General features: G+C 44.6%; 1 protein-coding gene across 1 annotated transcript in view; it reads left to right on the forward strand.

The window, feature by feature from the left end:
* Positions 1–1174: 1174 nt before the first annotated feature.
* adamtsl4 (ADAMTS-like 4) overlaps positions 1175–12282 on the forward strand; it is a 34305-nt gene continuing 23197 nt past the window's right edge. The window contains exons 1-4 of the mRNA XM_070834869.1: positions 1175–1197; positions 2814–2877; positions 5696–6270; positions 7484–8177. Coding sequence (XP_070690970.1) covers positions 1175–1197; positions 2814–2877; positions 5696–6270; positions 7484–8177 — 1356 coding nt within the window. The remainder of the gene's footprint in view (positions 1198–2813; positions 2878–5695; positions 6271–7483; positions 8178–12282) is intronic.

A 12282-nucleotide genomic window follows, 5' to 3' on the forward strand; every position in this document is an offset into this window, starting at 1 on the left:
TGACTTACTGGGAATGTCGGTGGATTACAACCAAATCGATATTGTGTAAACAAGTTGGCATCAGGCAGCTTTCACATCTGCTTCAGACTGCAACCAAGAAGCATTCACAGCCCCCCGCACGCACACACACACAAACACACACGCACACACACACACACACACACACACATAGAGCCATCATTCCTGCTGCTCAGAAGTGACATGTCTCCTGGGTGTACTTATCTCAGCTCCAAATTGGTGGAGCATGTCTGTTTTCAAGTGCTTAACTCTGATTAAACAGTTACAGAGAAAACACAGCCATGCTTATATCATATCAAAAATATCTTTCTGCAAACCTGCCAGTGAGTCGACACTTTTCATTTCATCCATGCACAATAAGAAATAATCATTTTCCACTTTGTTTTAGAATAATTAGTGTTTGTATTGGCACGATAGTGAGCCCATAAAGCTTTGTACTTTCCCAACCAAGTGTCCCTGCTGCAGATGCTGCCAGCTCAGAGCTGTTTCCGACAACCAGTAGATCATTACTACTGATCAGTGTGACCAAGTACAATGGAGCATTCTTATGTTGGATTGTGCAACTAAGAAAGCGGCTCCGAGAGTTATTATAGCTTAGTCAGGGCCTATAGTGGTGTGTGTGTTTGTGTGTGTGTGTGTGTGTGTGTGTGAGAGAGAGAGAGAGAGAGAGAGAGAGAGAGGTAGTGGGAGTGTGTGGTTTATGCGTGTGAAAAGAGAAAGAGAGAGAGAAAGAGAGAGAAAGAGAGAGAGAGAGAGAGAGTTGTGTAATCTGTCCATTTTGTGTCTCCTGCCCCCCCACCCCCTCTACCTCCCGGCCCCCTGGCTGCCAGGCGTCACACCAGTTTATAATAAGGACCCAAAAAAAAGTTGTCGAGTGAACGGACTGAAAGAGGAAAAAAAACGGAACCCTTCCCACTCTCCAAAAATCACGGGGAGTGACTGTGACAGGAGGAAAGGGGACAGAGAGAGAGAGAGAGAGAGGAAGAGAAGAGGGGGAGAGAGAGCTGAAGAAGCCTTCGCAGGACTTCATCACATTTCTTTCAGGACTGCCCGGACCGGAACGGACCAATAACCATAATCACTAGACTGGAGTGATAATCAATAGCGGTGATCAGCAGCGGAGTGAGGACAGTTGTGGGACACTCTCTGGGGGAGCATGCGGCTCAGTTCACTGTTCAGGTAAAACTTACAGCTGCAACCTGCTGCCTCTCTCAGTCTACTTGTACACAACACCACATGTGAGGGGCTCTGCATCCTCCTTTTGAGCGGGCAGTGTGGAAGAGATCTTAAAGAGCTGTTTTGCTTTGTTTTTTATTTAAGTTTTTTATTTTTTTTATTTTTGGCTTTTACGCACGACGCCTTCTGGTTGCGCACTGGGCGCTGAGTAAGATATATGATAGGAATTTAGTCGAAGGCATCTGGGTTTAGGTTAGAGATCTTTCTTTCTCTTCAGGGCGGATTTTTTTGGAAGTTTATCCCCCTGCTGCACAAACCTCTCCCTTTCTCCCTCTCTCTCCCTCTCTTTCCCTGTCCCCGCGGCTCTGAGTTTATTCTACAATGTGCCACTGTAGCGGCCAGGGAAACGTGGACCCGGGTAGGGGGTCGTTACTTCGGCCTGAGCGGCTCTGTTGTGTCGGACTGTGCGGGACCTTTGTCTGTGTTTTTCGGGGTAGTTATGCAGTCTGGTGTGGGGAAGCTTCCAGAGACCACGGCGGTGCACCACACTGGGAAGAAGGGACCAATTACTCCGACTACATGTGGCCTGCGGATCAGTACTTGCGGTGACGGTTTGGTTCTCGTGGCGAGCGCTGCAATGTCCATCTTAGCAAATCGTTTAGTTTCATTTTCTGGCTATTTTTCTTGGCAGATGAAGAGATGGTATTCCACTTGTCTCCAATACACTTGTCTCGGCAGTTTTATGGGGATTTTTGCCTATAGGCAAAACAACCTTTCCGTTTCTTTTTAAACCAAAGACATGTATCTGAAACATTTCACCTTTAAGGCAAAATAAGACTCCGAAAGGCTCAATATTCAATAACTTATCCAGATGCACTCTCTGCTGAGGTGGATCAGGCTTCATAAAGTGGTTTCGTGTCAAATTAAAAGAACACAAACCCAGAATTAAAGGAGACATTCAACACCATAAACCACTTCCTTTGAACATCAAACCTCAAATAAAAAGTGCCTCACACTACAACATGATTTTGGATGTTGCGACTGATTGCCCTGCAAGTGTGTGAGTGTGTGTGTGTGTGTGTGTGAGAGAGAGAGTGTGTGTGTGTGTGTGTGTGTGTGTGTGTGTGAGAGTGTGTGTGTGTGTGTGTGTGTGTGTGTGTGTGTCCTCAGGGTGTGTATAGCCCCAGAGAGAGGCATGCGAAGGGAAAACACGCTTGCTGTTTAAACCCATTAGTTTGTTAGTGCCTGCCAGGCTTCCCCAGATTGATTGAGATGTTTGCCTGTGAACCCTGAAGGGAAAAAGAAACTTTTGTTCGCCCTCGCCTTGAGCCCTCATGCCACCTGTAGTGGGAAAGAAAGTGGCATATTTGGTTGCCGAAGTACAGTTAGGTCACTGGAACATTTGATAGGGTGTTCACTCAACACATTGAACAGTGTGTTTAGCCTGAATCTGAGAAAGAAAACCTAATGCACATTGATGCACATTGGACAGGGGATAATGAAAGTCTCTGTGAGTCCACACAGTATATACAAATTTAAGGTTTATGTCATGGAATAATCTTATTCTTTATAAAAGACCTCATTCAACCTGCTGATATTTCACCTTCTGCTCACTCCAGGCTCTATGTGCTGTGGGGCTTTGTGGTGGTCACGACCTCCGTGACCAAGGCTGCCAAGAGGAAGGTGAGTCATCAGCTCATTATATGTGTCACCCACAGACAACAGCGTCACTATAGAGGGCTGAAAAGTGATCACATGAAAGGATAGGTTCACATTTTTTCAAGTCTGTCTTTAAAACAGTTCTGACAGACCCATAAGTGCATTAAAACAAATTTCTGGATGCTGGAAATGTTCCTCCTGTCCATACTGTGTAGGAGTCACTGTCAAAACACAAAGAGGAAATGTATTATTAGAAAGGGCAACTTTGGCAGACAGCCTAATATTAGCTTCAGCTGAATGTGTTTTTGTTATAGATAACATCATATTTTTATGAGCTACAGTTAACAAAACCAACCACGTTTTCAGCTTTGTATGAGTGCATTTTCTGATTATCCATTCGGTTTTTAAAATGGTGTATTTATCTTAAAGCGGTTATAATCAATATTTTTATTAACGTATCAAATAACAATTGTCACATTGTTGTCATCAACAATGTGACGGACTTATCACCTGAATCTGCAACTCCACTCGGCTTTACAGGGATTTAAAGTGACTCTCAGCTCATTGTCCAGCTGTCCGGCCCACAACTTTACTCTTTTGTTTCACTCTCTCCACTCTCATAGCGTCGTTTTCAGGCACAGCAGGCCACTGTTTTCAGCTGAAAGACTCCAAAAACCCATAGAACACTACCTACTCAGCACCAAACAGCAGACAGAGACACCATTAGCGACTGCTTGGTGAAGGTGGTGGAGCATTTGGCAGCTAAATAGCCAAATATGTCGCTCTAGAGTTAGAGACCAAAACAGAGCTAAAAGAGACTGAACATTGGACTTAAATTCACCAGATGGAAACAAACACGACTCAAAATAAATGATTATGCCACCCCATCCGGTGTGTAACTGTTTTGTAACAGGATTGCCAAAAAATCGTAAACCGAGATCTGACATCTATGTTGCGTTCACAACTTATTCCTGCTGCCCCCAAGTGGCCAAAATAAAATCAGTTGCTGCAGATTTAAGAAGATGAAGCTCATCAATTTATAAATGAACACTTAATGCGTCAATTTATCTGAAAAATCTGCGTGCTTCTCAGTCAACCTTTGCGTTGCATTGTATTCTGCTCTATCCAATATTATCCACGTGAACACATGACGTCCAAGTCTTACTTTAGACTTGAGAATTCGCAGCTCCACTGCTGTCAGGTTTGGGCCTGGCTGTACAGTGTCGCAGGAGTGTAACCAGTAGCTCCAGAGGTCAGCGGTGGCTGCTGCAGGGTCACTGCACGGAGCTCATTAATGGCCCCAGTTATGTGACAGCTGTGTGTTTGATGTCACTCATTACAAGAGACCACACCCCCCCCCCCCCCCATACACACACGCACACCACAGACACACACTCAGAGTCATTAGGCCTGTCTGCTCTGAATCCCCCCCCCAACACCCCATCTCTCTCACCCCTTTCTCCTTTTTCTCCGACCCTCCCACCATTTTACCTCAGACAGGGACAGGAACTCTTTTCATCTGGATAATACAGTATCACGGCACACAGGCACTTGCATAGAAACACCCACACAAACACACAAGTACACCTCTTACACCTGTCATCTCTCTCCACGAATCCTCAAACACTTTGTACAGTGTGTTTACTTGCATATCTTTGCCCATGTACACACACATTTACACTCTCAAAGAGAGAGGGAGATTTATGTTTGGGTTCTTTCTGAATGGAAACTTTTGTTCAGCTCTCATGTTTGCTGGTCTGCCGACCAGGCCAGTGCTTCAGTTATGAGGCATGAGAGGAGAAACATTTACCTACAGCCACAGAGGAGCACCTCACAGACCAACCTGGCACCCACATACATGCACTCGCACACATATATACAACCACACATGCACAGCCAGATCAACCCCAATCCTGTCGCCTCTGCGGCACGTTCATATGGCACCAAATCCAATGAACTTATCCATCTGCTCATAAGCTGCTGGCAGGTGACCGAGTCTCCTCTAAGCCTGACTGAACCATGAAGAGTTCAGGATTTATATTTTGGCCTCAGAGGAAGGAAACTCACGAGACTGCAGCTCATCAGTGGACTCAGATACTGTGAAGAAATAAGTCCTTCCAGAGATTTTTGATTTTACCATGGCAACGTTTTTGCTAAGTTAAGCACTTTTTTAAAATATTGCCAGGGTTTGCAGTTTTGACCTTTTCTACAGCAGAGTTAGGGTCACGGTCAGTTGTAGTGCACTTGAGCATTCAATTCAGGTAGTTTTTAACTAGCCAACTGAACTAAACCTCCTGAGAACTGACTTTTTAATCAAATTCTCACAAAATGCAGTCGCTTAGAAGTGGTGTGAAAAGAGTTGCAGCTGCTGGATTAAATCAGGAACTCCCAACTTTTTTAGAACAGCAGACTTCAAAAGCAGAAACTTTGATTTTATTTTATCTGATCTGTATTTAATTGTGGATTTAAAAAGATGAAGGTACAGCGGTACGGGTAGTGGCCTCACACAGATGTGCTGTTTGCTGAATGGTGAAAAGAGGTGATGACGGAGCGGTTACTTAATGACCTGGTGACCTTTTGCTAAACAAATCAGTACACTGTTTTCGAGTGTGTGACAGGGCCTGATGAGAAAAATTTAGCACAGACAGATTCAAGCTGATTACCACAAAAAAATCTACAATATCTACTATTATTTGATTAGTCGATTGATTGGAAATTGATCAGATTCGATAACTGATTATCGTTTTAATAATTTCTTATGTGATAGTCTATGATAGTAACCTGAACATTTGTGTGTGTGTGTGTGTGTGTGTGTGTGTGTTCGTGTGTGTGTGTGTGCCAGGTGGCAGGCAGACGGTCCAGACAGGTGTTTGAGGTGGAGCCTGTGGAGGGGGTGTGGTCTGTCTGGGGGGAGTGGTCTGAATGCTCTCAGACCTGCGGCGTGGGCATCTCACAGAGAAGCAGGAAGTGTTTACCTCCTCCGCCTCCCCACACCCCTCCGCTCTCCCACTCTCCACCTAACTGGGCAGATTATTTGCCCGGAGGCCCTGTCATTTCACCTGCGCACCCCTACTACCCTAGTCGTTACCCCGGGCAACACCCACCTTATCATGCCCCTTCAATCCCCACCAATCACAACCCAGGATTGTCCCTGTATCGGAATACCAACACCGTTGAAGGAGGAGCCTCTGTGCAGGGACAGGCCAATCCATCCCCTCCTTTTTACCAGTCAGAATTCTCCCCAACCAATCAGGACCGTGTATCTGTTTACCGATCGCCCTACCGCGCTTCTTCACACAGCTACAACCAGCCAGCACGGATCATCAGGAGGCCGACCAATCCAGGAGCAGTGAGGGCTGGAGGAGGTGGGAGCAGGAGATCAGTCTCCGCCAATCGGGACAGTTTGCCTGCAAGGAGGTGAGTGAGACTGAAAAGTTAGAAAGCAAACTAACCAATTAGAGCTTAGCTGGTCACTTATGTGTCAGATATGTCTACTGAGAAAGATGGTGTGATTGATTCTGTCAAGTGCTGTTTCAAAGCTCAAGGTGTATTAATCTCACTTATATATAGTTGTCTATAAGAGCACAGACAAGTTAAATGGTAAATGGTCTGTATTTGTATAGCGCCTTTCTAGTTGTTTCAACTACTCAAAGCGCTTTACATGACATCCTCATCCACCCATTCACACATCATTCATACAGGAGGAATGTAATTTGGAGGAGACTATTCTTTCATACTCATTCACACACTGAAGCCATGCTTCAGGAGCAGGTTGGGGTTCAGTGTCTTGCCCAAGGAGCTGGGGATCGAACCCTGACCTTCTGATTGAGGGACGACCCACTCTACCACTGAGCCACAGCAACAGTTAATTTTTTATTAGTCACAATTCTTGAGTAATTAAACTTATTTGATCTTAATCAGTCAATACATCATTATGAGATGTTTTTAACAGCCTTGATATCCCAAAATAATTAGCAACACATTCTCATAGACCAAAGTGTACTTTAAAACTCAAAAGTCACCTGCAAATACAAAAACAGTGATTCACTCGATTTTAAGTTAACACAAGCTTTTACGTGTGGTGTCCTAATCACCCAGAGTGAATTGACAGTTTCCAGGAAAATGACTCCAGCACACAGGAAGTGAATTTTGCCTTGCTGGCAGTAGCAACAGTGGCTTATTTTGAATAAACAGACAATAAAGAAGAAGTAAAAGGTAAAAATGCTGATTCCTCAGAGCACCATTTTATGTACATGCTTAGGAATCATTCGGGTGCCATTAGTTTAAGTGATGGTGTTGTTTAGGCATTAGAGAGGATTTGTTATGATGTTTTGAGTGTTGGGAGTTGGAGTTATGCCCATTTGTGCCTCTGGTATTTGTTATGTTATTACATCATTACTTCTGGTTTTTGTCATACAAACAGGCAGTGCATTACTCCGTCTGGCTCCATGTCAGTTATATTTATATTGGACAGCTAGCATAAGCTGTATCTGAAAATGATCACGTCCTTCTGTTTTCTTTATCTCTGTCTCTGCCTCTGGCTTTTTATGTCCATCTGTCTTAGACTTTCACTCTAAATACTCCCTGTTCCTTTTTACTTTTTTGTCTCTTTTTTTTTTTTGATTTGCAGGTCTTCCAGCATCCGTCCAGGTCAGTTTGGGTACGGCAGGGTCCCCTTCTCTCTGCCCCTGCATCGTCCCAACCGGCAGGCTCGCCACACTGTTAACGGCACCGACACTGCAACACTGGCACCGGGACTGGCCGTCAATGAAGACGAGGCAGAGATCAACAGGAAAGAGGAAGAGGTGGGGAGTGACGGAGAAGACAGGGAGGCAGGAAGGGGTGAGGGGGAGGAGGAGGAGGAGGAGGAGGAGATCACTGAGGCACCTGCTGCTGAGGAGTTGCCCACAACAACCACCACAACTGCCAGCCCACACCGCCACGCTGACAGACCCTCACAACTCAACACAGAGCATGGGAGGGCGAGAGAGCGGGTTCCACCCCCTCACACCTTCTCACGATCATCCAGCCGCCAGCGGTTTGACTGGCACTCCGTCACCGCGCCGCCACCTCCCACCCCCCCTCTGTCCCGTCCAAACTCCCCTGTCGCCGCTTCACCTTTTTCCTCCCCTCTCCACCGCTCCAGCCCGGTGCACAGAGACAGGGAGCTCCACCAGGGTTTCAGCCCCCAGGTCCCACCTTCAGGCAACATCTACCCACTACAGCACCCTCACATTGAATCAGGCAGGGACGGAGGAAGAGGGGCTCCTCAGGTCTACAGATGCCCTGGGCCCGAGAAGGAGTACCGCAGGTGCTTCTCACAGGTAATATCTTCACCCATAAACCCCAGAAACAAAATAAATATTTCATGTAATTTACCAGCTTCACACCCTTCTAATAATCTCAGTAATTCACTTTCATACCAGCTTCTCAGAGTGTGCGTGTCTCCTGCTCACCTCTGCGTTATTCAGCCTACATCTGAATATAGCCTGCGGTCATGCTTGATTTATTTTCATGCCATGTGTTGAAGGGAGCAGTTAGACGGCCAGTTGAAGGTCAGCAGAGTGTATTTGATAGGTAGATCATTCCCCAGCTCCAACACTAGCTGGTTGTCTACGAGCACTGAGATGGAAACTGACTGCTAGTGCCTCCGCTTCTCTAAGGTGTCTGTGCATTCTGGGTCATAACCAGAATACGCAGTTACATTGTGAAGCCGTACACGTGCCCATATGCATGCGCTCAGTATCTTTGCGACTGATTGCACAAATGTGTGAGTATGAATATGTGCCAGAACCTGGGTGTTTGTTTGTGTTATTGTGTGTATGTGTGTATGTGTCAGCAGCACAGCGTATATTGAAGTAATGTCCTGTCTGGCTCAGGGCCTGCAGTGATGATTGGGGTTGCGACCTGCTCCATACCTCTCAGTGCAGCTCAATGCGAGCATTATCAGTAGCAAAGTGTGCGTACGTGCTGCCAGAGACACAGACAGGCTGGTTGTATTAGATGGGCTAATTCACCTTCAACGCTCAGGTGAGAAACTGAGGTCGACATGGCTGACTATGGTGTCAGTGAGGCAGGGACGCCATGCTTGGTTTCACTCAATTAAACCTGAGATTGAGGGTGGATATTGTGCAAAAAGAGCTTTACAACTTCACAGAGGAAAATATTTTTAGGCTGCACTTGTCCTGGCAAACTTGTGTTAATTTTGTACACGTTAATCAGAATCAGCTGAAGCAGTGTAGCAGTATCACACTTGGCTAGCTTGCACATTTTCCACCTTTTGCAGTGTCTGCCTCAAATTAACAGCAGGCCTTCACACAAACTTCCTCCGTCTTTGCCATTTTCAAACATCAATCAATCAATTCTTGTCCCCAGAGAGAGCGACAGCATATGGAAAGTTACAAATTTCAGCTTGAATATGTTTCCACTTGCACGTGCAAGCAGCGCCTGCCTTTGGTCAAAAACTGTGAACAATAACTTGTAATTAGTCTTAGTGTTTAACAAGTAACAGATTTGTGGATGTTGTGCATGATACCTATAAAGCAGGGGATTGAACCTAAATACTCTTTTGGTAGATTAACGTTTTAGACAAGGAATTACTTGATACTTAATTCTTAGGTTTTGCTTCCTTATTCTTTGATTTTCTTTGATTTTTCAAATTTACACGGTCAACACCCAAAGTTAGTTAATGCTGTATTTTATACAGTATACAGTATAGTACAGTATAGTCCTTATACAGCTGCAGTTAACATGTTTATGTGAATGAACTATGGTATCAAAAAAGATATTGTTTCCATCAAAACATAAATCATACCAAAACCTAGATATATGGAGAAAAGTAAAAAACAAGATGAAGCGACACCTCTGTTGGGCTTACCACCATAGAAAAAGCGGTGAGAAGAATTATTCCTGCTCAAGTTTCATGAAAATTGATCAACCATATGTGAGATAGTGACTTGATGGATAGAGCGACGGACGAATTAAGTAAACGGAGGGAAAGTGATCCACAGTCCCTTTTAGGATTTGATCATGGGGACAAAAATACCCAGAGTGACATGTGACCAGGTTATTTACGCCAGCACACCACTTATAGCAGGTCTGTCTTAAGTGAGAGCGTAAGGACAGATGATAAGATTGAACTTAACAGCCATCACATACACACACACACACACACACACACACTTATGCATTTACACTCTCACACGCTATTTCCACTCATCAGGTGGAAGTAGACACTTAAGGCTGGTACTCTTTGGGCACTTGACTTTTTTCTTTCTGTCTTTCTGTCTTTCTGTCTGTCTCTGCCCAGCTGTGTGTGACAGTCCCCATGTTAAAACAGATTTAGTAGCTAGCAGAATACTTGCCCCGTGTGTGCCAGCAGCACTAATAGCAGTCGTGTGATGGCTGAGCCTGACTCATTGGGTTACATATTTACCCAACATTAGCCTCTGCTTTACTCTTCTCTGCTCCTGTAGCACATTGTTGGTCAACACTGCTTTAAAATAGGGTTAAGTCCTGGCAAATACAGGAATTTGCCCTGGCTTGTAGGTACTGTATATATGTGTGTGTGTGTGTGTGTGTGTGTGTGTGTGTGATAGAGGGAGTGAGCCAGACTGCGTCTGACACATCCTATTATCTATTAGGTGTGTTTGTCATAACACCCTGCGCCTGGGGCCTATCACAAGTGTGATGTGTTTGTGTGTGTTTTTAGTGTTGTGTGGAAGCAGGTGGGGAACCAAGAGAGGGACAGAAGAAATGAGAAGGGCAAAATGGGAAGTGTGTGTGTGTGTAATGTGTGTGAAAGTGTTAGAGTGAGGGTATAGAGGGAGGGTGGTAAAGGAAGTGACGCAGTTAAGTAGTAGTGAAAGAGAGTACTGTTTTTAGAAAATCTGCACACAGTAGTGGGAGGGTGAGCCAAAGGGCGAGGGGAGAGAAAAGGTAGGGAGGGAGTGAGGTAAAGAAGAAATGGAGATGAAGGCTGGTGAGAATGTGTGTGTGTGTGTCCTGTTAGTGGAGGAGACAGGAGAGTAAAGCGAGGGAGACTCAACAGCAGCAACACATAGAGCGGGATGGAGAGAAAGAGATTCTGCTGGAAGACAAGAGGAAGTTTGAGTCAGAGGAAGAGAGGGATTCATGGAAAAGCATGTGTGTTTGTGTGAGAGAGCGCCGAGTGTAACAAGAGGAGAAGTTATTCTGTCAGAGGGAGAGGGGAGGAAAAGGTGGAATTTGAGAAGAAGCTGCCTGAAAAAAAAAAGCCTAAGAGACACACCAGCTTGCAGCAGACATTTCACAGAAAGACGCTCTCCTCTGCCTCTCCTTTCCTTTCTCCAGTCTTTCGTGATTCTCTAAGCGCTCTTCGCCTTAGCTATATGTCCTCGTCTTCAGAGTAAATATTTACCACAAGTCAATAACAGTGTGTGTGCCTCTGCAACAGTAAGTGAAGTGAGATCAGAGGCATGTGGGTGTAAGATGCATGTGGGTAACAGTCCACCGCACAGCCTAATAAGATCAATACCAGCAAACACAAGGGCGACACGTCCCTCTCACTTTACAGAGTCCTACTTTTGTCCCTCCCTCTGCGCCATTTTGTAATCTCAGTTTGATGTAATCACTGAAATCTCTTTGAATATTGTCCTTCTTGGGTTTCCCCAGGCTGCTGCCACCCACTGAGTGTAATCTCATTTTAACACAGAAGAAATGGTTAGCAATATGACAAAAGTAATATATCAAAGTTTGCTAACTGTTGAAGATGTTGAATTTAATTATCTGGGTCGCCTTTAATTATGATCAATAAGCTGTTCTTTGCAGAGTTTTTTTTTGCCCTGGCCGCTGCCTCGCAGTCTACATACAGTTTAGGGCTGCTGATTATTTTCATTATTGATTAATTTGACGATTGTTTTTTATATTATTTGTTATTGAATCTTGAGTGATTTGCCCCACAGTGACCTCATTAAATGCCTTGTTGGCCGACCAACAGACCAAAACACCAAAAAATATTCAGATTACACTGATCCATAATCTTAAAGATTTTCAGAGAAGTAAATGTTTTTTTAAACAACTAAATATGGCAGAATGAGTCAACATAGTGGTGACTGAGCCTATGGCCTATAGTGACCGAGTGCCCCTGTTGTTTACATTGCCATTGAGTTCAATTATCTATTATAATGAACAGAATATGTTGGCTTAATGTTTGATAATCAATAAGTATGTGTGTGCATAATGTTACTTTTGTGTTACTTTTGAAACAACCATTTCTTTATTCTGTAAATAGTGTTGTAATCACTGTCTCAGAAGACGTCACTTCTTTATCTCCTCTCTCTGTATTGGTTGACGTAGATTTGTTATGGAGGTGTGGCCCAACTGGCACTACTCAGGGCTGAAAAAAGCGCCCCCAAAATGCAAATAAAATCTATATAATCATAATGATCA

This window comes from Pempheris klunzingeri, chromosome 8 (genome assembly GCF_042242105.1).
Source record: "Pempheris klunzingeri isolate RE-2024b chromosome 8, fPemKlu1.hap1, whole genome shotgun sequence".
Lineage (NCBI taxonomy): Eukaryota > Metazoa > Chordata > Actinopteri > Acropomatiformes > Pempheridae > Pempheris > Pempheris klunzingeri.